General features: G+C 53.7%; 11 protein-coding genes across 11 annotated transcripts; 7 read left to right on the top strand and 4 right to left on the bottom strand.

Annotated features, from left to right (window-relative positions):
• Nucleotides 1-105: 105 nt before the first annotated feature.
• On the top strand, nucleotides 106-2,131 carry LAESUDRAFT_639685 (uncharacterized protein; the record flags this gene model as incomplete). The annotated part of the gene is made up of 4 exons (XM_040903555.1): nucleotides 106-452; nucleotides 509-659; nucleotides 714-789; nucleotides 849-2,131. 4 exons carry the CDS (start codon nucleotides 106-108, stop codon nucleotides 2,129-2,131), a joined length of 1,857 nt encoding a protein of 618 aa, XP_040770486.1.
• Nucleotides 2,132-3,249: 1,118 nt separating this feature from the next.
• Nucleotides 3,250-8,289, top strand: LAESUDRAFT_808469 (uncharacterized protein). The gene is made up of 11 exons (XM_040914069.1): nucleotides 3,250-3,425; nucleotides 3,485-3,546; nucleotides 3,609-4,073; nucleotides 4,162-4,713; nucleotides 4,772-4,834; nucleotides 4,893-5,039; nucleotides 5,102-6,818; nucleotides 6,882-7,189; nucleotides 7,255-7,386; nucleotides 7,449-7,694; nucleotides 7,754-8,289. Exons 1-11 carry the CDS (start codon nucleotides 3,374-3,376, stop codon nucleotides 8,042-8,044), a joined length of 4,035 nt encoding a protein of 1,344 aa, XP_040770485.1. The 5' UTR covers nucleotides 3,250-3,373; the 3' UTR covers nucleotides 8,045-8,289.
• A 1,952-nt stretch (nucleotides 8,290-10,241) lies between these two features.
• LAESUDRAFT_23206 (uncharacterized protein) lies at nucleotides 10,242-10,948 on the top strand. Its single transcript, XM_040901665.1, has 3 exons — nucleotides 10,242-10,578; nucleotides 10,657-10,716; nucleotides 10,784-10,948. The coding sequence occupies exons 1-3, from the start codon at nucleotides 10,419-10,421 to the stop codon at nucleotides 10,843-10,845; spliced, it is 282 nt and encodes a 93-aa protein (XP_040770484.1). The 5' UTR covers nucleotides 10,242-10,418; the 3' UTR covers nucleotides 10,846-10,948.
• Nucleotides 10,949-11,722: 774 nt separating this feature from the next.
• On the bottom strand, nucleotides 11,723-12,289 carry LAESUDRAFT_23341 (uncharacterized protein). Its single transcript, XM_040901669.1, has 2 exons — nucleotides 12,194-12,289; nucleotides 11,723-12,128 (listed from the first exon to the last, which is right to left on the bottom strand). The coding sequence occupies exon 2, from the start codon at nucleotides 12,093-12,095 to the stop codon at nucleotides 11,808-11,810; it is 288 nt and encodes a 95-aa protein (XP_040770483.1). The 5' UTR covers nucleotides 12,096-12,128; nucleotides 12,194-12,289; the 3' UTR covers nucleotides 11,723-11,807.
• A 129-nt stretch (nucleotides 12,290-12,418) lies between these two features.
• Nucleotides 12,419-13,036, bottom strand: LAESUDRAFT_640562 (uncharacterized protein; the record flags this gene model as incomplete). Its single annotated transcript, XM_040903607.1, has 5 exons — nucleotides 12,419-12,466; nucleotides 12,529-12,589; nucleotides 12,645-12,695; nucleotides 12,755-12,773; nucleotides 12,832-13,036. The coding sequence occupies 5 exons, from the start codon at nucleotides 13,034-13,036 to the stop codon at nucleotides 12,419-12,421; spliced, it is 384 nt and encodes a 127-aa protein (XP_040770482.1).
• Nucleotides 13,037-13,236: 200 nt separating this feature from the next.
• LAESUDRAFT_640427 (uncharacterized protein) lies at nucleotides 13,237-14,659 on the top strand (the record flags this gene model as incomplete). The annotated part of the gene is made up of 6 exons (XM_040903599.1): nucleotides 13,237-13,602; nucleotides 13,655-13,803; nucleotides 13,854-14,185; nucleotides 14,263-14,421; nucleotides 14,477-14,552; nucleotides 14,608-14,659. The coding sequence occupies 6 exons, from the start codon at nucleotides 13,237-13,239 to the stop codon at nucleotides 14,657-14,659; spliced, it is 1,134 nt and encodes a 377-aa protein (XP_040770481.1).
• Nucleotides 14,660-15,069: 410 nt separating this feature from the next.
• Nucleotides 15,070-15,497, bottom strand: LAESUDRAFT_710091 (uncharacterized protein; the record flags this gene model as incomplete). Its single annotated transcript, XM_040906741.1, has 2 exons — nucleotides 15,070-15,246; nucleotides 15,297-15,497. 2 exons carry the CDS (start codon nucleotides 15,495-15,497, stop codon nucleotides 15,070-15,072), a joined length of 378 nt encoding a protein of 125 aa, XP_040770480.1.
• Nucleotides 15,498-17,303: 1,806 nt separating this feature from the next.
• On the top strand, nucleotides 17,304-19,444 carry LAESUDRAFT_669135 (uncharacterized protein). Its single transcript, XM_040905394.1, has 3 exons — nucleotides 17,304-18,243; nucleotides 18,301-18,387; nucleotides 18,442-19,444. The coding sequence occupies exons 1-3, from the start codon at nucleotides 17,754-17,756 to the stop codon at nucleotides 19,086-19,088; spliced, it is 1,224 nt and encodes a 407-aa protein (XP_040770479.1). The 5' UTR covers nucleotides 17,304-17,753; the 3' UTR covers nucleotides 19,089-19,444.
• An 863-nt stretch (nucleotides 19,445-20,307) lies between these two features.
• Nucleotides 20,308-21,114, bottom strand: LAESUDRAFT_719269 (uncharacterized protein). The gene is made up of 4 exons (XM_040907600.1): nucleotides 20,893-21,114; nucleotides 20,821-20,828; nucleotides 20,563-20,761; nucleotides 20,308-20,482 (listed from the first exon to the last, which is right to left on the bottom strand). The coding sequence occupies exons 1-4, from the start codon at nucleotides 21,091-21,093 to the stop codon at nucleotides 20,420-20,422; spliced, it is 471 nt and encodes a 156-aa protein (XP_040770478.1). The 5' UTR covers nucleotides 21,094-21,114; the 3' UTR covers nucleotides 20,308-20,419.
• A 263-nt stretch (nucleotides 21,115-21,377) lies between these two features.
• On the top strand, nucleotides 21,378-23,360 carry LAESUDRAFT_639084 (P-loop containing nucleoside triphosphate hydrolase protein; the record flags this gene model as incomplete). Its single annotated transcript, XM_040903518.1, has 9 exons — nucleotides 21,378-21,882; nucleotides 21,939-22,050; nucleotides 22,116-22,261; nucleotides 22,314-22,384; nucleotides 22,458-22,548; nucleotides 22,611-22,735; nucleotides 22,804-22,845; nucleotides 22,954-23,052; nucleotides 23,115-23,360. The coding sequence occupies 9 exons, from the start codon at nucleotides 21,378-21,380 to the stop codon at nucleotides 23,358-23,360; spliced, it is 1,437 nt and encodes a 478-aa protein (XP_040770477.1).
• A 222-nt stretch (nucleotides 23,361-23,582) lies between these two features.
• On the top strand, nucleotides 23,583-24,778 carry LAESUDRAFT_639733 (Yip1 domain family protein; the record flags this gene model as incomplete). Its single annotated transcript, XM_040903557.1, has 7 exons — nucleotides 23,583-23,612; nucleotides 23,679-23,715; nucleotides 23,785-23,850; nucleotides 23,899-23,987; nucleotides 24,049-24,414; nucleotides 24,474-24,581; nucleotides 24,641-24,778. The coding sequence occupies 7 exons, from the start codon at nucleotides 23,583-23,585 to the stop codon at nucleotides 24,776-24,778; spliced, it is 834 nt and encodes a 277-aa protein (XP_040770476.1).
• Between the last annotated feature and the right edge of the window lie 81 nt (nucleotides 24,779-24,859).

Here is a 24,859-nt window from a genome sequence, read left to right as displayed (position 1 = left end):
AGCCAGCCACGCTAAGTACCGCGCTCGCTTCGCCTCTTCTCTCCTCCAGATCTTCGCCTTCTTCCTCGTGCACGCGCCCTCGACGTGCCTCTTCCCTGTCCCGCCATGGCTGATCTCTACCCGCAGACCTACTCCACCCGTCAGGCCTACCACCGACAGGACTCTCAGCCGTACGGGCTCGGCACCACCAATGCTAGTCTTGTCTACCCGCCCCAACTGCTCACCACCTCCCAGCCTACCCTCTCGGACGAACAGCAACAGCAGTCACAACAGCAGCAGCAGCAGCAACAGCAGGCTACTCAGCAGCAGCAGCAACAGCACGATGCGAGCTCGCAGTCTCCCTCGCGCGACTCTCCGTCGCCCAAGCACGAGTCGCCTCCAGCGCAAAAGGCAGAGGGCGCGCCCCAGCAGGCCGCCAAGCCGCAGGCAACGTTCTTGACGAAACTCTACGCGTGAGTGTCCGCGTCCTGTCGATCATCATCACCGCCACTGACGCCCACCACGCAAGTCTGCTCGAGCGCCCTGAAAATCACCACATGATCCGCTGGGACCCGGCGGGCGAGCACATCATCGTCGAGCGGCCAGAGCAGCTTGCGCTGCACGTCCTTCCCAGCGTGTACCGCCAATCGCGTTTTGCTAGCTTCTCTCGGCAACTGAACGTCAGTGCTTCACTTGTCTCCATGTCCGCGCACTCACGCACTTTCGGTCGTTAGATCTACGGTTTTATGCGCAAGGTGAACCTCCGCAATGTCGATCCTGCCATTGATGACCCCGACGCAAGCACCTGGTGTAAGTACCCATCGCCCTAGTGCTTCAGCGGCATCAACTAAATATTTCCACCGCTGCAGCGCACCCGACGCTCAATCGTCACTCCCCTCCGGAGGTCGTCGCCAACTTCAAGCGGCGCGTTCCGCCTCGGCTGCCCAAGCCACGCAAACGTGACAACGAGGTTCCTCCCATCGCTCCTCCACGTTCGGCAATTGGTATGGGTCCAGTCCCGCTTTCTTCCCCTACCCAGACCTTATCACCGAACAAAGGTGCTCCTCGTGCACGGGGGTTCTCTGCGCCAGGCTCATTCTCCCCGCTCAATCAGCCCGGAGCTCCAGGATGGACTTCAGCCTATTCTCGAAGTACGCTTCCTCCTCTCACCGTTCCTTCGGACCCGCCCATGTCGTCACATACCGCCATGTACTCGCATTCGGCTCACCCTATGCATCCCATAACCCCGACGGACGATGCCCCGTCGTCTGCGTCGTTCAGCTCAATGGCGTACGCCAGCTCTGGTCGAGATGCGATGATGCTCCCGTCGCCGTCATCACAGTATCCGTACACGGAGCAAGCAAGCAACTGGTCGTTCTCTCCGACCAGCGCTGCGTCAAGTCACTCGTCAGGCAGTCTGTCGAGTCTGCTGAACCCCAGCAGTAACGTGAACGGCGGCTATTCGAACGCGTCTAGGCCCCAGCCTCCGGCAATTAACACGTACACTTCCTACAACAACATTCAAATGAGCCGGAACCACCATAGCGCCGGTGGTCTGTCACCCGATAGCCGGCCAACGTCGGGATACTCGGTGTCGTCGATGTCGTCGATGCAGGACAACTATGGTGACTCGCAGCACTACTCGCATCACGATTACTCACGTCCGGGCTCGAGCCATCACCAGTCAACAGGCCGGCCACTGACGCCATCGTCATCCCGGCCGCCATCGTCCAAGTCGTATAATTCCGGTTCTTTGAGCATTCGAAGGGCGCGCAGGCACAGTCAAGCGATGCAGCCATACCCTTCGCCTTACGCCGAGCACCCGCCCTTGTCGGCCGGGTCTGAGCGTCCGTCAAGCTCGCCTCAGCCGGACGAACATCCAGGCGGTATCCAGCGAGTGCGCAGCATGATCCAACTGCCTTCGGTCGACACGTACGGCTTCAACCCGTCTCAGGCGGACTTTGCGTACGGCGCGGTGGACGACAGCCACGGACAGCACGGGCATGCTATGTACGGCGTCGCAAGCGGACGCAGCGTGCGACCATCGACATCAGCGTCGTCGCTTTCGACGAGCAGCAGCGCGGCCAACACGCCGGGAGGGGATGGTTTTGGGGCAGGCGCTGGGGAGGCGGACATCAACCGATGTGAGTGAGTCTGTTACTTTCGCTGCGGTCAGGATGCGGCCGCTGCTGCTAGTTGCGGCGGGATGCGCTGGCCTGGACAGAAGTGTCGCTGACCCTTGTGCCTCTATGTGCGCGTTGCTCTTTACCAGTCTCACCCGACTTCGGCTTCGTGCAGATGAACGAACACCTCCCTCAATACGTTAAGACGCCCGGCGACTTGTAGGCCGCGACGCGAACCGACGCGACTGGGGAGTCTGGGTCTAGTCCCGCCGCGGAGGATTGTGGCGGAGAGATTGGTGGGATCCGATCTTGTAGATCGGGCTGAGATGCGGTGGCTGGGGGAACAGAAAAGGCGTCTGATTGGGAGACGCCAAATGGATTTCGCCGACGGAGGTTGTGCGCGAGTCTGGTCAGTTCACTTTCCTGCTTGTGCGTTGGACACTTTTTCCGTTTCTCTTCGCATTCATGCGCACGTTCTTTTGGACCTTCTGACCCATTCGTCATCTCGCACTTCCCATCTTTCCAGCTCATCTTTTCAGTCCACCATCCAATCTTTCATCACGAACACTGGTATGGGTCTCCGCTGATGTCCCACCTGCCAACCGTCGTCTCCCCGCGCGTTCCCTGCTTACGCTTTGTCGCTGTCCTTTCATTGCTTTCCAGTTCCTGCACCGTCTATCTTCGTCTGGTCGTTTGTACAGTGCCCCTTTTCTGCATCGACATGTACGCCCTATACCACGATGCACATGATATCCCCTTTATGTCTTGTGATGGAGAGTCGTGAGATTGTGCAAGCTTAAGTGTGCGATGAGCGTGTCCGTGTGCTCGATCAGTAGATGCAACAGAATGTCATGCATGCCTTCTGTTCACCAGAGTATAGACATGCGGTGATGACGCGCCCGAGTGCTGTGAGAACGATTCTGCTCCGTATCGAGCTAGATTGCGTCGCTTGGTCCCATGTCCGCCGGGGAACGCTGGCGGTAACAACGAAGACGACGACGAGGCCGGTAACTCTCATGAAGTCGTGCGCTAATCGAATAGCCTATGGGTTCGCGGAGCTGATCACGGCCAGCGCTCAATGCCGTTAAGCGCCTAATGGTGGCGTTTGATTGAGAAGTGCGCAACAGCGCGATCGCGCGCGTGTGAGATGCGTCCGCAACCGTGACCACGCCGTTTTGGTTCGCCTACAATTGTCCTCCTCCTTCGCCAAAACATAATATTCTTCGCGTGCCTGCTTGCCGTCAGAAAGCCCCTCCAGATCTGATACGGCCATGGATGACTCCGCGGTGACGCGGCTCATCAATCAGTGCAGCAAGGCAAACGGTTGGTGTCCCGTTGTTGCCCTTGGTGGGCCGATCATGCTCATCTATGGCACCCTGCAGATGTCGATGCGAAGGTGGATGCTGTTACGAAGCTTCAGGCTGAGTTTGAGGCCGGCGCGGAGGTGCGTGTGGGCTCTCGCCCGCGTAGAGTCTTTTGTTGAACGGGTTATTGTGAACCGCATAGATCCCGGACCAAGATGCCCTCATCGCGGTTCTCAAGGCGTGTCTGCGGACAGCAAATCAACATCTGACGACTGCTACTCTGTCTGCCTTGCCGCCGCTTCTCCCTCTCCTTATCGCCCGTAACGACCTCGCCCGTTCGTCCTCCGGTTCGCCAAAGCCGGCTGCTGCCTCCACCTCCTCCGCCACACCGTCTTCCATCGACGCTCATGCGCTGCGCCACGTCCTCACAGCGTTCCTGCCTCCCGGAGGCGTCATCGACCGCCTCGGAGACAGCAGGGAGAAGGCACGGGAGAAGGCGCGAGAAACGCTGGTTGTGCTGGGTGGTCTGGCCTTCCGGAACGGGGGTACTGGCTCGGTCATGAACAGGTCGAGAGATGGAAAGGGCCCAGAGACTCCCCTGATGATATTCGAGAAGCATCTCAGGGAGAATGGGCTTGCCAGTAAGGTTTGGCGGGTGAGAGAGCAGGTGCGTATTGCGGTTCCTCATATCACGACCATTGGTAGCACTAACCGACGCATATATGCTCTTTATTGCCTCCCATTCGCATCTACAGTCAATGATGACGCTCGTACAAGTTCGCCGCATCCATCACCTCTTCCCAATCCGCTCCTACCTCCCTGCACTCGTGGAGGCACTCGAAGACACCGACGGCGCCGTGCGTGAATGCGCACGGCAATCAGTCGTTGAACTATTCACCGGCCCGGGCGTTACAGATGCCGCACGGGCCGATCTCAAGAAGGAAATGGCGAGGAAGGCCGTACGCAAGGGCATCGTCGACAGCGTGCTGTCAAAGGTTCTGTCCGGCAGCGGTGGCGGCACCAGCACGCCAGGCACCATGAGCGAGGCGGGCTCGGAGAACGGTGATGCTAACCCAAGGGAGTATGTGCCGCCCAGCATCGCGCTGATGAGCCGACGGCCGGCTCAGCCGGTAGGTACCAGTGCGGGCGCGAGTGCGAGCGGTAGCGCTCTGCCCCGAACAACGAGCCAGGGGAGTATTCGAGATCTTGCGAGACCCGCGAGCCGGGCTGCCGCGGTGGTCTCACCGCCGCCGATGGAAAGCGCGGGAGCCGGGGGCAGCAGCGGTGCGGACGTTCGACCGATTTACGTGAGTATTGTATCATTCATTTGCTTCTTGAGACAATATTGATGATTTGCCGTTACAGATTGCATCCGCTCATGATCTTGAGAACGAATTCGCTTCCATGCTCAAGCACTTCGAGGCAAGTGTCTTGCCAGAAATGATGTGCATCCCAGGACTCAGGTCCACTTTTGAATTGATATCAGGGTAAAGAGACAGAACACAATTGGGCGCCTCGCGAACAATCTATTCAACGCGTCCGTGGGATGCTAAAAGGAGACGTGCAGGAACGATATGCGGAAGCTTTCTTGTTCGGACTGAAGAATGGATTTATAACAGCGTCGCTCAAAACGGTAACGGACTTCCTTCATTACGGTATCATTACGTACAACTAATTATCATATTGCCCTGGTAGCTGGCCAGTCTGCGGACAACTGTCGCAGGGAACACATGCTTCTTGTATTCTGAGCTTGCGATCACTCTCGGTTTTGCTATCGATCCCTTCTGTGATATATTACTCTCCAATCTGCTGAAGATGGCCAGTCTCACGAAGAAGATTACTGCGCAGCACTCACAAGCAACCGTTACCACAATTCTCTCACATACGTCACCGCAAGTAAGGTTGGTGACGCCACTTCTGTGGAACTCTCTGCAAGACAAGTCGATTCAGATGCGAGGGTATGTGGTCGGCCATGTCAAGACGTATATTCAGGTGCATTGTACGCGCTCAAGACACGCAGTGGAAGCTGCAGGCGGCCAGGAATTGCTTGAAAAATGCATCAAGAAAGCTTTGGTGGATCCCAACGCTGGTGTGAAGGACAGTGCTCGTCAAGCCTTCTGGGTTTTCGAGAGCGTATGGCCGGATAGGGCGAAAGCCTTGCTCGAATCCATGGATTCACTGTCAAGAAAGCAACTCGAGAAGGCGTGTCCCAATCCTGAGCACCTTGCAACGTTACCCAGTGCTTCTGCGCCGGTAACCAAGAAGAGCAGCATCGCAGCTGCGATAGCCGCAAGTAGAGCGAAGGCCAGGGCAATTGCGAATGCACCACCTACATTAATGCATCAGGCGACCTCAACGTCCCATGCAACGCGGGCAACGTCACCTCCTCACAGGCGAGCGGTCTCACCGTCGCTATCGACGGGCAGTGGTTCGGGTGGTAGCCGTTCCATATCGCCTGTAAGCCAATCACCCCACATATCCAAGTCGAGGGGCATGATCGGTACCACATCTCGCTCTGTGAACTCCAGCGTCGTCCCACTCCCTCGTTCGCGTGCGTCCCCAGGTCAACCGCCACCTGACTCACCGCCTTCGCCAACTCCAGGCGCGGGGTCCCCGCGACGGGTTTCGAACATGCTTAGCAGCAGTTCCTCTTCCTCCTTCCGACGAGCATTGCAGACTGCTCTACCGGCATCGCCCCCTACTCATGCAATCACATTCGCCGACTCCAACCCTAGGACCACACGACCTGGGCTGTCGGTTGCAGTTCCTGTTCCCCGCGAGTCTCTGACCTTAGCGGCGCTGAGTGGTATGGGTGGAGCGGATGACGAATCGCTCCTTTTGGCGACGAAGATCCCTATCCCGGAGGATAGTGATTCCGACATGGACGAATCGATGGATCTCGTTTCGTTCTCATCACCATACGAAAGGTACCCACCTGCTCCGAAATCTGATTCCCAGGCTGGATCATTCTCGCCGAAGTCAAGTGGCTCGAGGCCTGGCCCGTCAAACACGCTTTCAACATCCACGAATTCCCCGCCTGCTGGTGTTCCTCGGCCAGTCGTGGAGGATGCTCTGCGAGCACGTGCAGAGCAGGCGGAAAGTGCGGCGGAACGTCTGCTGGAACTTGTGGACCCTGAGGAAGAGAACATGCAGGTCTCACCGCTACCTCCGCCGCTGTTATTGCGAAATATTGAAAGTACCCCTACATCACACAAGAGGCCATCAGCGAGTCCAAGTAGCATTCGGGCCGCTCCAGCTCCGCCGAGGACTCCGAAGAATAAGGACTCGTCTATTCTAAGGCAAGCCGCACTGTTTCAAGATAGTCCCGCGCCGAACGGCAAACCAGGCTCCTTGTTTGATATGGTGGGCGTCAAGGATAATGCAACGGAATGGTGGACAAAGCGGACGTCGCGTAAGCATATTCTTTGAAACCCCTTCTGACCTAGAAAACTGATCTTCTGTTCGATCGGTGCAGTCATCAACATAACTAGTCCGATCTTGGGGCTTCATACCGATGGTCGCGTGCGAGAACTTGAAGAATGCATTTACGCGCTTGAACAAGATTCAGTGGATGTGCCCATACTCAAGAGCTTGACGCTTCTGTGCACCCAAAATCCAGTAGAAGAGCAGGGTTCACTCATTAACTCGGAGTTTTCCGCATCTCCCGCATCGTCACTATTTGGCGGCTCACAATCGCCGTCCCCAAATGCGGATTTGTGGACCCAAGAGAGGAGATTTGATCGACTTTTCAAAGCTCTCATCAAGTCTTTAGATCCCCGAAAGGTCAGCTCAGGCCGCAATGCCGCTGGACTGGTGTAAGCAATTTATCACTGACCTCGCCTATTCAGAAGTCAGAGATCCTCGAGTACGGCTTGATCGTACTATGGGAGATGCTGTCCAATCAGGGCCCTCTGCTTGAGGGTAAGGAGGCTGACATCTTCACGATGCTGTTGGAGATCAGGTATTCCGCTCTCGCAATCGTAAGTGGCAAAGCACCGCCCGAGATCCATATCGATTAATGAGGCTAACTTTATTTCCGCAGGTGATGCAGGCAACCAACATGTTTCGGGATGCTTTGACGAGCCAAATCGAACCCGTGTATGGGCTGACCACTCTCCATGCGAGCCTGCGTGCGTTTAGGGACGCAGCTATACCTGAAATGGCAAACATAGATGTCAGAGACGGAACGTATGCGTTCGGTCTTATCTCGATAGGCAAATTTCTCCTTCGTTTGCCAGCTGAAGTGTTGGAGGAGGAACTACCCCGTCTCCGGACAACTCTAATAACTGTAAGTGCCTCTCTACTTTAGTTGAGCATCGTCATGAACATGGATTCATCATCTTGTAGGCCCTCACAGACGTGTCATCAAGGTCTTCGCTTATGGTGCGCGAGGCCGCGGCAGCTGCCATCATCGCTGCACAACTGGTCCTTCGTGATGAGGCCCATCTGTTTGTCTTGCTGGATGGTCTTCCGGATGACAAGAAGAACCTCTTGACGTACTTGTTTGATAAGCATGGCTCCCGGAGCTCGCACGAATTCAGCGCTCCTTCTGGGATCGAGAAGCTTGAGCGCGAGATGCGGCGTCTAGACAATCGGACAAATACACCGCCGCGTTCGCAGACCGCTTTCGTGATTTGATATGACCCTGTTACGACACCTAGTATTAATTGGCATTAACCTGTATATGTCGAGCTTTCCTGTTGTCGCTTGTCCTCGCAGTTCCGACCAATCATATTCTCACGTGCATTGTCTCCCGATCTCAATTGCGGTACCCTGCAGTTTCTTTCCTACCCTGACCTTCTTAGCCATTCCGTTTGAGAGAGGCCGGCCCTACGGGATGTGATGGTTTTTACGCGTGCATCAGCTGGTCAAATGAATTCAAGCTCATCTGTGCTAATGGCAGTTAATGCTACATCCGCTTGCCCTTGTATCAGTTGATATTCGGTTTGTTTGTTCCCATCAATCGACTTGCAAAAGCTGCCAAGCGTTGTTGAAGTTTACACACATACCATTTCATATTTGCTCTCTGGATCTGCGGGCTCGCGGTGTTTGCACTGCAGACGCGAAAACCCCGAGCACGTGACCGCGTTCTCAAGTGAGCCTGCAAGTTTGACGTCAGGTATAACCTGTAATACCCTCTGGCTAAAGCTTGTGGTTGTACAAGTCGCACACGGAACTATCTATCAAATCTACGACGTGAGCTTCTGGCGGACAATCACACGCGCTAGCACTCTATAGATGTCCAGGCTGTTCTCGCGATCAGGGACTTCCTCTATGATTTCCGCCCAGCAATGGCCGAGCCGCACGGTGCTCAGCACTAGCTCAGCACACGCAAGAAACGGGCAGTCTTGCCTCTCGCGGCTACCCAAGAATTGGGAACGGAAATGTGACTACCAAGCTGCTACGCTTCTCAAGTGATGGCCCAGTTCTCCTCGTCAGCCGAAGGTTTCCCATTGATCCATCAATGATACCTGTGCGCTGGCATAGATAATGCTCACACAATCGCGGAATCTATGGCGGTGGGTGAAAGGTCGATCGCCAGAGTCTTCGGGTTCAGCGTAGATGCAATCAGTAAGGCACCATATCCCTATGATGGATGGTTCACACTACAGACTCCGTAAAGGTTGTTGGCCCGGGCCGTAGTGATCCGCACCTGGGCACAAGAAGTCGACCGCTGCTAGGTAGATCTATTTCTCTGGACGTCAGAAGGTGCTCAGAAGGTGCTCAGAAGGTGGCGACGCTCATACCGTATCCCATGCAGTGACTTCGTTCTGCCTCTTTCATACACCACCGTCGACGCTCCCTTGAACCGGCGAACACACAATGAGCTTCCTTCAAATATCCTCGCCGCGTTTTTCCCCGCCCATGGGCCGTGCTTTCTCCAACGGGCTGCCGTAGCCGGATCTGACCGGGCATACCCAGAATGTTCACCGCTAAGGACGCTGGGTTGTTGGGCGTCCACGCTGGCTGATAGTCATACGGGGATCTCACTGCAAAAGGTATGTAGTTACCAAGCAAGCTCGCGACGCCTTATATGCTGACCAGACCAGTGTGCTCCATGATGATCTCTGTCTAGCAAATTGCGCTAGCATGCCCGATTTCTCCTCGGGTCTATTCGGCGGTAGTTCGAACGTTATATCGCTGATGCTGCCACCAGCATTGTCCACTGAGGGCGTTCAAGGATCTAAGGTTGCCGTTACTTCCAAGTCATGCGGTTTCCAAGTGGTTTCAGCATCCTCCCATGAGCACGTTGCCCAACTTGACGTTGCCGCTATCTCAGACAAGAGCACGACCGGAAGCAGGCTTCATCCGATCGCGAACGTACTTCCGACGATCGAGACATCCCTGAAGCTTCCCTGCATCCTACTCGAGCATTTGAATAGAGAAGTGTTTTGTCCCCTTCTGTGGTCCGTCCTCTGCCAGCACTTGTATTCCGATCATCCACGAGTAAGTGTGCGATTGGATAATGCCAGTGGTATCGATGCACGTTGACTCAAGGGGTGCCTAGGCCTCGAATGGAGTTCGCGCCAGCTTCAGCCATACACGCCTCTTCCGACGCTCGTTTTCAGCCGTAATAAGCCTTGAAGAAATCTAGGCGAGTGAGCACAGATCTATCAATCATTGACAGTATCACCTTGATCATCATCCTCTGACCTGGCTAGGCCTGATTCTTACGTATCTTTTCTCAATGTCCTCGATGAACTGAGCGGCATTCGTAAGGACGTCAAGGACAAGATGTCAAACGTTTGTGACTGTATCAATCACCAGCGTCTCGATTCTAGGGTGCCCACGATGTGAAGGACAGTGCCTCCGTGTTCTGCACCGGATCGCCTTGCAGCGGCTCGACGGTATCTCGCGGCAAGTGCCCTCCTGCTCGGACACTCGTGGGATCCTACCACATTTTCGTGTGAACGTTCCATACCCCCAGGGTAGGCTTGCTATTACGGGTGCTGTGCTGTTCGAGGTCAGAGTTCTAGAAGATACTGTGGTAGTTTCCCCGGAAAGCCAGCTTATGAAGCATTGGGCATTGTTTCCTTTTGCTCGGGCGTGTCTGTGTTCGCTGATAGTGAGGTCCAATATCACGATCTTCTGTGTCCCATTCTACATGCTAACCGACCAACGTTCCGCGGCATGGCTATGGCGTGAAGCTCGCAATGTCCCGGCTCTCTTAGGTAACCCCACACCATGATGCTATCAGCCTTCATAGAACGACCAGCCGATGCCAAGAATGCCATGTCCCCATTTTCCAGATGTTCTGATACGTCCTCTACCTACAAATCTATCATCCATTGAAGGTTACATCACGTTTAGTAAGCGTCGTTGAAGATAAGTCGCGCAGTATCCATGCACACACTGACATGTTCGTTCTCTGTCCAGTTAATACGAGGCACCACGAGGCGTTCCAAGGGCAATCGACGGCGACGGTTCACTTTTCATAGCGTTTCACGTCACCGCAGCCGCGGCGATGGGTTACCGGTACAATGCACGAGGAGACCGCCAGAAATACGCTGCTGGCATCTGTCAGAGCACGTCATCGCGGTTCGCTTAGCGGTAGACCATCCAGATAGAAATGCGTATTTTTACGGTGCCCTGAAGATGCATAACCGGTATTTGCACGCCCCGCGAATATCCGTTCCGAACAAATCAGCATGGTCTCGACAACCTGGACGGATGGGGCTCTCGACTTTGGGAGAGGCCGTCCAACAAGCTCGCGACTAATGGGGCTCTGCCGCGGCAGATCTGCAAAAGCTGCATCAGCGTGGGTGCTTCGCAGCGCCACAAAGGTCTTGCATTTTCCTAATCGAGATGCAGAAAATGATATTGCCGAAGGTGTCAGAGGTCTCTGGTCCGCGCTTCGGGAGCATGCGTATCTGTATCGGCGGACTTCTCTCACTCAGCGGAACAAAGTTAGTGAACCATGAGCGACATATGCGCGCGGCTCTCATCATTTGACCATTTGATCTTAGTGCTGATGAAACTTTTTTTCGTGCCGGCATGGTATGTATTGTCCTTTATGGTTTGATTGCAGTGAATAAATGCACGTACCCGTTTTGGCATGGTTAGATCACTGCATTCATCTGATGAAAGGACCGGGGTACAGCAGCGATGATTCAAGGGCAGTGAATGACCTCGCACAGCTGAGCACAAGACTTTGGAGTTGAGGATGGCGCCATTTCGGAAAGTCACGGTACACGCGTACGACGGATGTCCGCAGGTGGCCGGTTTGCACATTTACAGCAAGAAAGGTCCACCCTTGCGGAAAATTCGCGCAGCGGCGACGAAGCTCTCAATTCATGAAATCGCCATTCATATGGAATTTCATAGGTCGTTCCAGGCAGTGCATTCTTGCTCAAGTAAACGTGCTGACCGGGTCGCAGCTTCTGACTGGTGAGAAGCGCATCTAGTAAGTTTCAAAGCTCGCGAAGGAAGGCTGCGATCTGATTGCATGTTCGCTAAGGCTAACGCATGGCCGGTGAATTTCTCTGTAGTTCCATGATGACCCACATCCACTAGTGAGGAATGCATAGCACTCGAACCATAAGGGAGTAAAAACTGAATGGAATGATCCGTCAAGCTTACATCCATAAGGAGGATAGACTGGATAGGGGCCCAGAGCTGATAGGTGTGAAGGGCAGCCAATAGAAGATAGCGGAGATTGCGTGAAATTATCGTCTAATCCATCCGACATCGTCTGGGACAGAAGCGCTGAACTTCGCGAACTCTACCCTGAGCATAGGGACCGTGAATGCGTGAGTGGCGATACGTGATTGCATCACTGCGACACACCTCTCGGCTATCGGCGCATGACCTCACGGGCTACTTCTCCCGCTAGAGGGGCTGAGAAGCACGAGGTCGATCACTCGACCATAAGTTGGCAGCTGGCGGACGGTGGTATCACGGCCGTGGCACTATCTGAATATGCAATAGCAATGTGTGGTTGGGTATCACCGAAGTACAGTCGCACGTATGCGGGGTATGGGGACGGAGGCAGCCCAGTAACGACATTGATAGTCAGATTGTCCGCACGGCGAACGCAACACATATGCAGATGATGGAATTCTGGGATTTACATGTGGACGTGAAGCGACGCATCTATTGATACAGAAGTAAGAAGCACTCACATTCGCATACATCTCTTGCGCCACGGCATCACTATCTTCCCAATGACACACCATGTCCGCACTGCAGGATGATGCTGTCAAGATTCGCCTGGCGGTCTCACGGCATTCGTACTCACCGGCCACCTTGTCCTAAATTTTCATTAATTTGCGTCATGACGATATACTTGCTGCATCAAGCGCTATATATCAATGGCGAGGCACCGTCTACATGGTGACGTCCACTCACAAGCCTCTCGGCTGAATCTCTACATGCAAGACGAAGATCGTGAGATCGAGGATGCCAGAGTTCGGTACATCACGCACCTATCATCCTCTCCTTGACTCGTTCACCAATCTCCTTCATCCAGCCTTTCACACGATCTCGTTCTCGTGGTTCCGGCCAAGTGGCATTCTGCAGCGTGGTCTGCAGGAGCTTCTTCATATACGCCCGCAGCAGCTCCGAGTCGAACTTCTGACGCGGCGACGGTGCATCCGAGCGAGGAGTGGAGGGAGAGCGCAGGCCTGACATTATGTTCGGGGACGGGAGCGAAGTGGCAGAGGAACCGCTGAACGCGCTGCCAACCACACGCTTCCCGTTCGGGATGTGGCCGTGACCTGCTATAATTCGGGCACGTGGCATGCTACAATGAGGATGCGTAGACGCGCGCCGGGCTATGCTATTACTCGAACACACACCCTAATACTACCTACGCCGACGCGTTGCCCGCCATGTCGTCCATCACGTTCTCCAGCCAACATACCTCAGGCTTCGGGTCGTCTGCGTCCTCCATATCAGATCGCGAACTGCATGACTACTCGTCATCGTTCGATGTCGTCCCCGATGTCTCCTTCCAAACCAACCCTCTGTCCGCCCACCCTCCTCGCTCGTCGCACCACGCCACCGGGAGTACGTCCAGCGTGTATGGAAGGGAGGTGTACAGCAATGCAGAGGAAGTTGTAGAGAAGACGCTTCCGTATGACGCGGACTCTGACTATGGGGACGACAAGGCGCGCGCGGAAGCAGAGAGTAAGGTCAGGAAGGAGGAGGTCTGGAGAGAGTTGCTCAAGACAACTAATGGTCGCGACAAAGCCCTAGTACGTCTGTTGCACGCTATCATACGCACTGCATGTCATACCACGCTTGCAGAAAGCCATGCAATACTCACTCCGGATGTATCTGCTGTTCCACTCTTCGTTCATGATGACTTCTCTGCTTAGAAGTAAGACACGGCGGCCATGGGACATTGAACTAGTGAAACGCTGTGAGTCGACGATAGGTGGCCTATCATTGACCAGGTCGGTGAAACTGCCTACGTTGCGTTTCCTTCGTTCATACTTCCGTCCAGAAAATGCCTTATTCTCTTCAACTGGCTCACTCCTTTGACATCAATATTGGCGCAGCATGATAGCGTGCCATATTCCATAGATTCCTCTGGTGCCAAGTCTAAGAGCAAACCCTTGCTGCATACATTCCTGCACACCCAGCCACCAGTCCTCCTCGAGCTGGTGAACGGCCTTTCAGATGATGTATATACCTTCGCGCGCCTGGGTCTGATCGGAAAGCGGCTAGGAGAGCGTGCAGGGCGGTTCTCCGACTGGTGCTGGTTCGTGGGCACCCTCATCGACCTCGTGGAGAATACTTTGCAGAGAAACGTAGTTAGCGGCCAGCAGCACGAAGGTCTGATACTCTTGAATCTTGATTGCAATCCTTGCGCTGTTTCTGACGGACGAGGGCATTGGGCGATGCATGAACAGTCGAGTCGCGGCTCTATACGGATTCGATGACGGGTGCGACGACCAAGTCAAATCCGAAAGCTTCGAAGATCGATGAGCAGGAGCTCGCGCGGCTTCACAGAGAAGCGTACTGGATACGCGTTTCATTCTTGAAGCTGGTAATGGACTTGATATTTGTCTGTAGGTGCCAGCGTGATGTTCGGTTCTAGCTTTCCGCTCATTGATCGATTGACAGCATACAACGTGTTCAATATGAAACGCGCCAAAAATCAGGTCCAGACATTCACCGGCCTGGCGGCCGCACTGCTCAGGTAACAGATATCTTCGCTCAACTGTTCAGGTGTTCTGACACGCCGAATCATGCAGTACCTCCAAGCTGTACGAGCGGCATAAGATGGCGTTGTTCAAAGCACCTTAGTGACATATGTGCTGCGCATCCTCTGCTTCGCTGCTATCTAGGATTTGCGATTCATCTTTCTCAGCTTCTAGAGCCTGATGTCGGTAATGTAGACTTGCTTAATATACCCACCTCCTTGGCCGGAAGACGCGTGTGAAAGCCAGCTTCATGACTGAAACGCGTTGGGACGGATCTCACTCCGTGCATGAGTGCATCACATCGTGTTCACACAGCACCCCAACCGGGATACTATCAACCGGCCTGTTGAAGCAACATTGCAGCATGTAGCAGTACCGTGTTCTGCACGTTTAGCGCTTGATGAGAAGAAAACAAGGGTGTACGTACATGTATCAGCGCTTTCACAGGGATCAAGAGATAACGCGCGGTACATCAACCCAAAAGCACCAGAATAGCCGCTCCGAAGTTCGACTCTATCGTCCCCAACGGAGCAAACTCCTCTCCGATGACTTGCCGGCGATCTCTGCGCCTTCTTTTGCCTGCTGCGCTCGCTGTAGCGTCTCGACCTCTTCTTCTAGTTGCCTCACACGTTCTCTTGCCTCGTCGAGGTATTTTTCATGCGAAAGGCTCGCTCGCAGGAGGCGTAAACCCTGCCAATGGAATTCATTGCAACCGTGCAGACAAAGATCTGGAATCATACCAGATAGACGGCAGAACCGAGGAGGGCGACGGGGATCATGCCCGGAACAAGATCGGAGTAGAACTGAGCATGGCGCGACGGGCCTGGGTGGTCAGATGCGCCGCCACTAGTGCTGTAGGGGCGCGATTGAGCAGTAAAATGGGAGCGTGATCTAGGGGCGGATGCTCGTCGCCACATGTGCAGCTGTAGACGACACGACATTCTGAGTACAAGTAGCGGTAGGAACACCGTTCCGACGAAAGAGCGCAAACGCGGGAATTCAACGCACGTGCATATGCTGTTCAAATTGTACTTTTATTCCTTAACTTGTTTTGGACCTAACGCGCGTTACTGCCGGATCGTCTGCCACCAACTAGTGAATTCCGCCGTCGTGGGTGCCTCCCAAGTTCATCTGCAACACGGAGTTCACAACATCATGGTTTGTTGTCATGCAAAACGCGTTCTCACGGGCTGATTATGCTGAACGAGGTAGAGACGGAGGTGCGGCGCGACTTCCAAGTGTGACAGCCCGCACCCTGGCTCATGCTTTCCGTGACCCTGCCGCGGACTCCAGAACCAATATCAGTACATCATTCTTCCCTCTGCACACCTCGACGTCAATCCCACCTCTCAAGCCCATTCTCCATGCCGGTCTCAATCTGGTTGACCGCCTACTCCTTGCGCCTCGCGTACGTCGATGACTAGGTTCACATCTCCACGGGCAGCATCCGTGTATCCATTCAATGTTGAAATACTGTGGCAAGTTACACTCTCGAGGCCGGCGTATTCGATGCTTGAGCCATGGCATCTTATTCATGTAAGTCTCCGTCAGGATTCAATAATACGATTGATTGATTTCGTGGATCTATCACAGAGCATGTACAATCTTTCCCACGCAACGAGCTAACTTGTACGTGAAGTTTCTGCTATCCCATGGATCTTCAAAGTAAGAATAAGCGTCGAACGGACTGGGGAGTACCGGCGCCTCCGCCTTGCGTGGGAGGTGTCAATATTTACTGTAGATTAGGCACTGCAATGTACTATTAGCCTTCCATCCAGCGGCAGGCGGACTCAGCAAACGCAGACCACGTCCAATGAGCTCGTCGTCTGTACCATCGACTCCTTCCTTCATAAACGCCTCGTGCGCATCATTATGGTCATCACTGTCGCCGTGCTCTGGATGCTCATTGTCCTCTGAAGATATGTCTTGACTCGTTTATGTAGTATAATAATGATTGGCCGCACCCTCTTTCACAACCATTTTCTTCTTGCCTTTTTTGAATCAGCAGATGGAGCATCCTTGAGCATCTCAGCAGCCTCTCCAGCTGCCCACATCATGTGTACTTGTTGCTTGAGCCATGGCAGGTTTATCATGTAGGTTTCCGTCAGATGATTGAATAGTATGATCGATTGCTATTGCAAGCCTATCAGAGAGCATGTACAACAGTTCCTACATCAAGAGCTCAACCTGTACATGAAGTTCCTGCTATCCCATGGTCCATGGATCCGTAAAGTAAGAATAAGCATCGAATGGACTGGGGGTTCTGGCATCTTTGCCTTCAGTGTGACTGTGGGAGGTGTCAATGGCATGGGCATAACAAATTTGTTGCTGCCAGGCAGTGTCTTGTTCTTTGTCACTGTTGACATTCAAGTCGATCTTCAGTATGATGTTCATATCCTGCTTTCTTGCTTCGCACTCACTCGACAGCAGTTTTGCTGCCATTGTGTCTTTTACTTAATATCCTTAGACAAAATTTCAACTCGTTCATGGAAAAGGCACCAGAAAGTGCCAGAAAGGATTACAATCAGCGCAAAACCCGGAGATCCCCACGCTTTTCGGATATAGTACCTTTCTTGGACGGAAAAAAGCTCTAAAGGGCAGTATTTGAACTTTCCTGATGTGAATAAATTGTTAAGTCCTAAACGCGTTAAGGTCAACGCGCGCGTTAAGTCCGAAACGAGTTAAGATAACGCGTTAAGAATAAAAGTACACTTTGAACAGCATACGTGCATGCCCCGGACAGCTCAACGCGTTTCGCCACCGCCACCACCATCGTTTGGTGCCAGTTGGCGGGGCGCCCTTGCCCCGGCGTGATGTGTCGGACAGAGCCCACGGCATGCACGACAAATTGAGCAGTCGCTTGCGTCTGTCTCTCGGACAACCTGCAAGCGTCAGGAGCGCGCGATGAGTGTGCCAAGCGATAAACTCATTTATAGCGAAGAAGCAGAAGGAATGGCTGTCGTCGATCAGCCTACCAACGGACCCGGCGCAGTCGGGCCTCATCAAGTGCCACAGGGCGCTCATAGACTCACTCCTCCCGTGGGAACGCTGCATGTATATCTACTACTGATCCATTCCATATACCCCCTCTCTAGGCACCCTCTTCCGAGCGTCCTCATCCCCTTCGTTTCTCCCCGTCGGCCGCACATCGCGCCGCCCAGCACGCGCAACGAGACCTCCAATTGGGCTGGTATCCAATGGACGGACCGTACTCATCACAACCTCGCTCTGGGCAATCCTCGCGTGTCCTCAATCTCTCATCAGGCTCTGCGCAAGGCCTCTCTTCATCTCCTGCGCGGCTACCCCATCCTCCATCACGATACGTACCCCTACAAGTGGTCGTCGAGAAACTAGATGAGAAGAGACCGATCGACGTGGTTGGCGCGGCTCAGCCAGCCTGTGTGGAGTGTCTCTCCGCGCTACCGCCAGTCTCCTCGTCAACACCATCATTAACTGGCTACTCCTCCTCATCGCACCACGAGCAAGCGCGGCCAGCAACATCCTACGATGCGAATGCTCACCCTCTTGCTGTCTCCAGCTGGACTGCAATCACGCCTTCGTACACGCGGCCACGAGGATTACGGATAGCTAACCTACTCAGACCCTGGGTCCCAATAATTCTGTACGCATTAACGAGTCTTGGGTTTCTGGCTGCAGTAAGCTTCTGGAAGATCCAGGTGTTTGGAGGTGAGTGTCGACACGTCCATGATGTCAGGACTCAGAAGGCTCATCCACATTCTCTAGGTCTCGATGCTCTCTCGCATTGGCTGCAGTCAGACGTCTGTCTAGGTTACGCTGTAATATTCTTCCTAATCTTCGTCACCACATTCCGTAAGTGCACTTCTCCTGTTTCAATATCTGACGGATACTCACATATCGATCCAGCTCCCGTCCCACTGTATTCCACATTCGTTATCCTATCTGGCTACACTTTCGGTCCCTGGACCGGCGCCATAATCTCCTATTGGTCTTCATTAGCTGGCGCCCTCACTGTATTCGTGCTCTCCCGCGCATTCTTCCGCGGTCATATTACGCGGTGGCTGGCCTGCACGACCACTATCAAGCGTGTAGTCAGGGCGATCGAGAAGCGCCCAAAGCTGCTCTTCCTGATCCGCCTCGCGCCCTACCCGTACAATGTCATGAACTGCCTGCTCGCGGCATCGCCGAGCCTCAGCCTCCGTACATATACCATCTGTACGGCGCTTTCGCTCTTCAAGCTCATCATCCACACCATGATCGGCAGTTCGATACATTCGTTTGCGGAATATCATGTGAAGCCCGGCGCGCAGCAGGAGGAGGAGAACATGCTCGGGCGGTACTCGACCATTGCGGGCATCGCCCTCTGCGTGGCCATCTTTGTTTACATCTCGTACATCACACGCAGAGCGGTCAACGGCGAGCTGGAGGACGAGGATGTGCTTGAATCTGCCAGCAGCGAGGAGCGCGTCGCGTTCCTCGGTGCTCAGGACAGTGAAGACATAGAGGCGCAAATGGTCGAGGTCTCAGGATTGCGCCAGCCAGAGAGCCGATAGGCTCACGGACACCCGAACTCTGGACAGTTGTGTATGATCTGTATTACGGTACATTGCGCCGCTCGTTGCTCGGCGAGCAGGCGGAGATCGGACTTGAGTAATAGCTGAAGTGCGCGGACACTTGTCGCTCTTGTACGTATAAAAGTAGGTATTTTTGTTCCCTTCTGGAAACAGGAGGCTCTTCGTCTCTCGTATGTGTACGCGGTAGATACGGTGACGATACGGGACTTCCATTCTGCACTACCGCCGTTTCTGGCGTTTCTAGGGACTTGCATGCTGCTGTAGCGTCGCAGCTTCAAAATGGAGGGCACCTTTTTTGCTGTCGAACTCTCCGGCCGAGTGAGTGGTAGTTGCCTAGTGTGGTTTAATCATAGATAAGTGAGTACGTCAGGACGAGGAGTCGGCTGCGGAGTCGATAGAATGGTTGTGCGTCTCATGACTTTCGGTGGGAATGCTGAGAACAGCTGAAGTCAGGTGTGCGTAGGGCCAGAAATCTATAGAGGCAAGCTGACCGTCTGTATACATTGGCACCCCCACTAACTCGTATTAGGACATCGAGTTACGTGCGATGACGAGGCGATAATCATCACAAATTACATCGCATTATCGCACAATATGTGATTGAGTTCAGGCCTGTCGCAGAGCAGAGCCGAACAACAGGAAGGCTGTGACAGACGATAAATATGCACGATATGGCACATACTAGGGCCAAACGAGGAAGAGTGGGCAGCGAAGGAGCGGAACAACCGCTGAAAATGTGGTCAATGGAAAACGCGAATCAGAAAGAACCGGCATGGCAGTGAAATAGCCTGATCAAGCCTCTCGGATTGACGCTTCGCGAGAAGACGACTGATTTGCGCTAACACCATGACCGTCGCTGAGAACACCGGAGAAGATGGGACGGGGTTTCTCGGTGTTACAGACTAGGCATGACTCTGTGTTGCAGAACATCTGCGACCGTAGCGCTGGTGCGTCCAACACTAACGATCGGAACGCTGGAGATGTCTTGATGATGAATAGATAGGAAGCAGAGCGGCCACACGTTGACGGAAAGATCGCGCCAAGGAAACATCAATTCCCGGTCGAGCGTTCGCGATCTCAATTCACATCTACAGGGAAGGATATATTAGCACTTCCGATATGCACCCTCGCGCTCACCACACAGCCTTCAGGATGCATCCGATAGGAACGATGGAAATCACCGCCGCGGCGTCTTGGTGGATGATAGAACTTCACAATAAACGCCGCGAGCAATCCAGTCACGAATGTCTTAATGAGAGATACACGGTAGGGATACAACGGTCTTCCACGGGCAATAGCACCAACGCACTCTACTTGTGATCGGAATGTCCCAACGACTTGCCTGGCTGGATCCGGTCGCGAATGCGCTGCTTCTAAAAGACACAACAGCGTTCGTGCGGTCAGTATCGACATTATTCCTCGGGAATCACAGCACTGAAGCGCGGAGACGCACTAGAACCTTCAACTCTGGGAACCCGCCCTCGTCTTTCCTGTCCCATACTAGGATCGGCGGTTGGTCATCCAATATAAGCCACACGCGGAATCGGCCTCCCGTCTCTTCTGAATTCAAAGGGACGAGTGTTATCGCTTTGAGCGCTGGTGTTGGGAATGTCAAGAATAACTCGGTGGAAACCCAAGTGGCTCGGTGAAGCCTATTATGAGTCCGTTCTAAGCATCGCAAACTCCCGAGCCTATGAAGAGCGCCGCTCACCAGCGACACTGTGAGCAAGGCGTGTGATTGCAGCTCAGTACGAAATCTAGGGTCGAGAAGTTGAAAGCATACTCTGTCGCAGAACTCGATAGTGACGTTCGGAGTCGACGGATCCACTGGCAACTTGGGATCCTGCACTTTCGTTGGGGGCGCCTGAGTTGGTTTTGTGGTGCTGTCTACAGGAGCGCAATCTGTGCAGGTCTCCTGGGTAGCCATTCCGCTTGCTAGAGCTTCACCTGCGGACTGGTAGCTTCGTGCAGAAACATATGTCATCTGGATGGAGAGTTGCAAGTGTGGCGCAATAGTTCGCCCTAGGCGCTCGTCGCATTATGGACACGCCCACGTGATCAAAGCGAAAAGCGCGCTCGCATGTGCGATACGCGTCGTTTCCTCCCCCCAGCCGCATCTCCCCTTCAGCTTGCGGCGCGGACGTGTGGCCATCCGTTCTTGACCAACACTCAGGATTTGCATTTTACAATGCTCGCTGTGGGTCCCGGTCAAGAGCAAGACTTCCAAATGGCAACGGATTCGCCCGGTCCTGCAAAGAGTACCATACAATGGCCTGTACACAGTACGTCCGAGCCACCTTTGCTCCGGACTCATCTAACGTGAATTCTATACCGGAAGTCGAAGTACGGGTCTCCCCAACTGCTACGTCGCGCTTTGACACGATCCGTAACACCGTGCATGACTACCTCACCTCCTCCCTCACGCATATCTACTTACCTTCTACCATCCAAGGATGGGAGGATGTGCCCCTCCTTGCATCTTCCGTGACCCGCATTGCTGCCTCAGAGTCTCCGTGTCCTTCACCATCTCTGCCCATAGAAGAGACATCCCTGCAAATTCACGTCTATCAGCCGTCCGATGCCGATGCTTTCGAGGAGTTCGCTAGTGGAAGTAGGGGTGACGGTGAAGAAGTCATGGCGGCTAGTGTATGCGAGCTACCAAGCATGGCGTGGGAAGGCCTGTGGGAGAGCCTGATATATACTGACGACATCAAGTCCAAGCTGCTCGACTACATCTATGCGACAGTCGTCTTCAGTGACGCCGATGTCGACTGTGAGTTAAAGTTTCGTTGCAGCTCAGGTCCAAAAGGTTAACTTTTCATTTTGCAGTCAACGTTGTCTCATGGAACAGAGTGGTTCTGCTACACGGTCCCCCAGGTACCGGCAAAACATCCCTTTGCCGCGCCCTCGCACAAAAGCTCTCAATCCGCTTATCGCATAGGTACATACCTCCAACTGCAAATGCCGGCTACACTAACCTTGCTTCCTACGTTGCGCTCCTCCCAGATACCCGCACTCACGTTTACTCGAAATCAACTCTCATTCACTCTTCTCGCGCTGGTTCTCAGAGTCTGGCAAGCTCGTACAGAGACTATTTAGCAGTGTGATGGAGATGGTTGAAGATGAGGATGCCTTCGTCGTCGTGCTGATTGGTACGTGTTCTGCTTGTGAATGAAGTGTACATCTTATTAACATGCATACTAGACGAAGTAGAATCTTTGACAGCAGCCCGAGCGGGTGCAATGGCTGGAACAGAACCGTCCGATGCTCTTCGTGTGGGTATCCTTCTTCGTCATGAGCACGACATCCATGATATCGAGACGAACACTAATGTCCATATACAATCAGGTCGTCAATGCTTTGCTCACACAGTTGGACAAGCTCAAGCACAAGAAGAATGTCCTCGTCATGTCAACCAGTAATTTAGCGAAGGCAATCGGTACGTATAGATAGTACTGTCCACATAACCCAGCTTGCTCATCAGCACATCGCATACAACAGACTCGGCATTTGTTGACCGGGCAGACATCATCCAATACGTCGACCTTCCACCTAGAGAGGCAATCTACGAGATCCTTAGAACATGCTTGGTGGAATTGACCCGAAAGCATATCGTGTCAAACATCGTGCGCATAATCTCTGCAACTGTTCTCATCTTAGCTCACAGTCTTTGGATGATGGTCATGTTCCTCAGGATGTCCCGAGCTTGGCACAAGCACAGCTCTATGAACGGACAGTTGACTTTCCCCGGACATCAATGCTTGCAGCGGCTCTGCCTCCACATCCATCGGGCAGCCAGTCGAATGCCAAGGCGAACTTTACCCCATCATCTCAGCTTTCGCAGCATCTTTCACAAAGCAGTGGGGCCTTCCAAACATCTGATCCCAGAGAGCGATCACGAAATGTAGCACTACGGCTTCTCGCTTTGTCGGAACGATGTCGGGTGCGTGAATCACAGTAGCGCATATATTAGTTTTCCGACGCTCACGCTGATTCTTCATGCAGATCCAGGGTATGTCAGGTCGCTCTCTCAGACGCCTTCCGGTGCTCGCGCATGCGCGGTATATCGGGGCTCTCCCCATGCTAGCTCCGAAACGTCCAGACCCTCAGGCGAACGGAGCTTCGTCTAAGATAAAGAAAGGCTTAGCGGACGAACGCCAGGCTACAAGCACAGAGGTTGAGGTCTGGCTGGATGCGATGGAGCGTGTCATCGAAACACAGGGTGCAGAGAAGGATCGGTTTCATCATTGACACGCCATAGGCGGAATGATTATGGTGTTAACTTATTTGGGGCCTTTTCTACTGCTCTTGGTCCATTGTACGCTACAGAAAACGGGGTAAATGCGATGCATGTGAGCCATGAAAAGTATGATATGATTGATGGTGGTGGCCCTCGGATACGACACGAGCGCTTAAGACGTGCTTCAGCTTCTCTCCTCAGCCACCACACTAACTGTTGCGCTTGCTGCAGTAATGGCCTACGTCTCGATTGAATCCGATGATGTGAGCTATACCCCGAACTTTTGTTAGTCTAGGTCCTCATTGTATTGACGGTAGTCTCCTCCATAGCGCATGGAAGAGGGTCCGGAAGGACTCCAGTTCCAATGTGTGTTACGACATTGAATTGTGAATGCACGCTTGTGAACTCATATGCGTGCTCGATGTTTTCTGCCAGCGTTTCTTGACTCAGATAATCATGCTGCAAATGAGGGTGGTAGCGGAGGGACCAACACCGGTAGAGGTACGACGTCCTGTAGTCTCATGCACACCGTCGGATGAACGCATACAGGATACATACCAGACCGCGGTTCGTCTGGACGTTCTGGATTTTGGACATTAGAGGCCTACCAGCATCATTTCGATGTGGACACCAAAACTGTTCGTGCGATCCGTCCTCAGCTTTGCAAACCGCCTTGCTGATCTCTATCCGCCATTACAGGTCCTTCAACGCTGTTACATGACGATGTTCCCGCCCGCCGCGCCGTCCTACCTCTCAACATACCTTTCACCCAGCGCAGACCTCTACGGTCCTTTCTGGACGCTAACGACGCTCATCTTCTCCCTTTTCGTGTGCTCATCCCTAGCATCCGCCATCGCTGCATGGCTCTCCAATCCCGACGCGGCCGCATCCATCGCGTACGACTTTGGCCTGATATTCACAGCGACGGCGCTGGTATACGCGTACGGCATTGCCTTGCCGGTGCTGCTATGGTTCGCGCTGAGGTATCTTGGGGTCGGTGAGTGGGGCATTACGGAGGCGGTAGCGGTATGGGGATACGGGCAGTTTGTGTGGATACCCGTGACGGTGGGCTATTATGATGGCAGACGGTGAGCTCGTGCTGAAGTGTTCTTATTGATTATCAGGTGCTGTGTGTCATCCCTGTACCGCTCGTGCGTTGGGTTCTCGTCGGGATTGCATTCCTCCTTTCAGGATACTTCCTAGTGGCGAATGTATACCCAGTACTAGCATCAGTACGTCGGTTGATGCTGTGGTTTTGTTTCAATACTGACACGATTGTTGTGCTCTGCAGGCGGATGCCAAGCCAGTGCGCCTCATAATCATTCTACTCGTCATTCTGCACGCGGGGCTTGCGCTGAGCTTCAAGGTCTTGTTCTTCAGCTACTACGCTGTAAAAGAGATCGGTGTGCCGGATCCCATCCCCGCGTAGAATACACATCTTGTGCCAGTGAGAGGGTGTCAATTACTGTCCATCCTTGCTAAGTTCAAGAGTCCTTCGCACGTTGCTTGT

This window comes from Laetiporus sulphureus (assembly GCF_001632365.1).
Source record: "Laetiporus sulphureus 93-53 unplaced genomic scaffold LAESUscaffold_1, whole genome shotgun sequence".
In the NCBI taxonomy this organism is placed as follows: domain Eukaryota; kingdom Fungi; phylum Basidiomycota; class Agaricomycetes; order Polyporales; family Laetiporaceae; genus Laetiporus; species Laetiporus sulphureus.
Note: the sequence above shows the minus strand (reverse complement) of the source record. Positions and strands in the feature narration are given on the sequence as shown.

What these genes read in the sequence shown, in the direction of transcription:
- LAESUDRAFT_719269 (XM_040907600.1), bottom strand. Translation starts at nt 21,093, where the DNA reads ATGACATATGTTTCTGCACGAAGCTACCAGTCCGCAGGTGAAGCTCTA. An exon ending in TCCCAGAGTTGAAGGTTCTA is followed by an intron (nt 20,483 to 20,562) that starts GTGCGTCTCCGC and finishes TGTGTCTTTTAG; the next exon opens with AAGCAGCGCATTCGCGACCG.
- LAESUDRAFT_23206 (XM_040901665.1), top strand. Translation starts at nt 10,419, where the DNA reads ATGAAGCATTGGGCATTGTTTCCTTTTGCTCGGGCGTGTCTGTGTTCG. An exon ending in CAATGTCCCGGCTCTCTTAG is followed by an intron (nt 10,579 to 10,656) that starts GTAACCCCACAC and finishes CCCATTTTCCAG; the next exon opens with ATGTTCTGATACGTCCTCTA. An exon ending in TGAAGGTTACATCACGTTTA is followed by an intron (nt 10,717 to 10,783) that starts GTAAGCGTCGTT and finishes TTCTCTGTCCAG; the next exon opens with TTAATACGAGGCACCACGAG.
- LAESUDRAFT_669135 (XM_040905394.1), top strand. Translation starts at nt 17,754, where the DNA reads ATGGACGGACCGTACTCATCACAACCTCGCTCTGGGCAATCCTCGCGT. An exon ending in GAAGATCCAGGTGTTTGGAG is followed by an intron (nt 18,244 to 18,300) that starts GTGAGTGTCGAC and finishes CACATTCTCTAG; the next exon opens with GTCTCGATGCTCTCTCGCAT. An exon ending in AATCTTCGTCACCACATTCC is followed by an intron (nt 18,388 to 18,441) that starts GTAAGTGCACTT and finishes ATATCGATCCAG; the next exon opens with CTCCCGTCCCACTGTATTCC.
- LAESUDRAFT_23341 (XM_040901669.1), bottom strand. Translation starts at nt 12,095, where the DNA reads ATGTCGGATGGATTAGACGATAATTTCACGCAATCTCCGCTATCTTCT.
- LAESUDRAFT_808469 (XM_040914069.1), top strand. Translation starts at nt 3,374, where the DNA reads ATGGATGACTCCGCGGTGACGCGGCTCATCAATCAGTGCAGCAAGGCA. An exon ending in AGTTTGAGGCCGGCGCGGAG is followed by an intron (nt 3,547 to 3,608) that starts GTGCGTGTGGGC and finishes TGAACCGCATAG; the next exon opens with ATCCCGGACCAAGATGCCCT. An exon ending in GTGGACAAAGCGGACGTCGC is followed by an intron (nt 6,819 to 6,881) that starts GTAAGCATATTC and finishes CGATCGGTGCAG; the next exon opens with TCATCAACATAACTAGTCCG.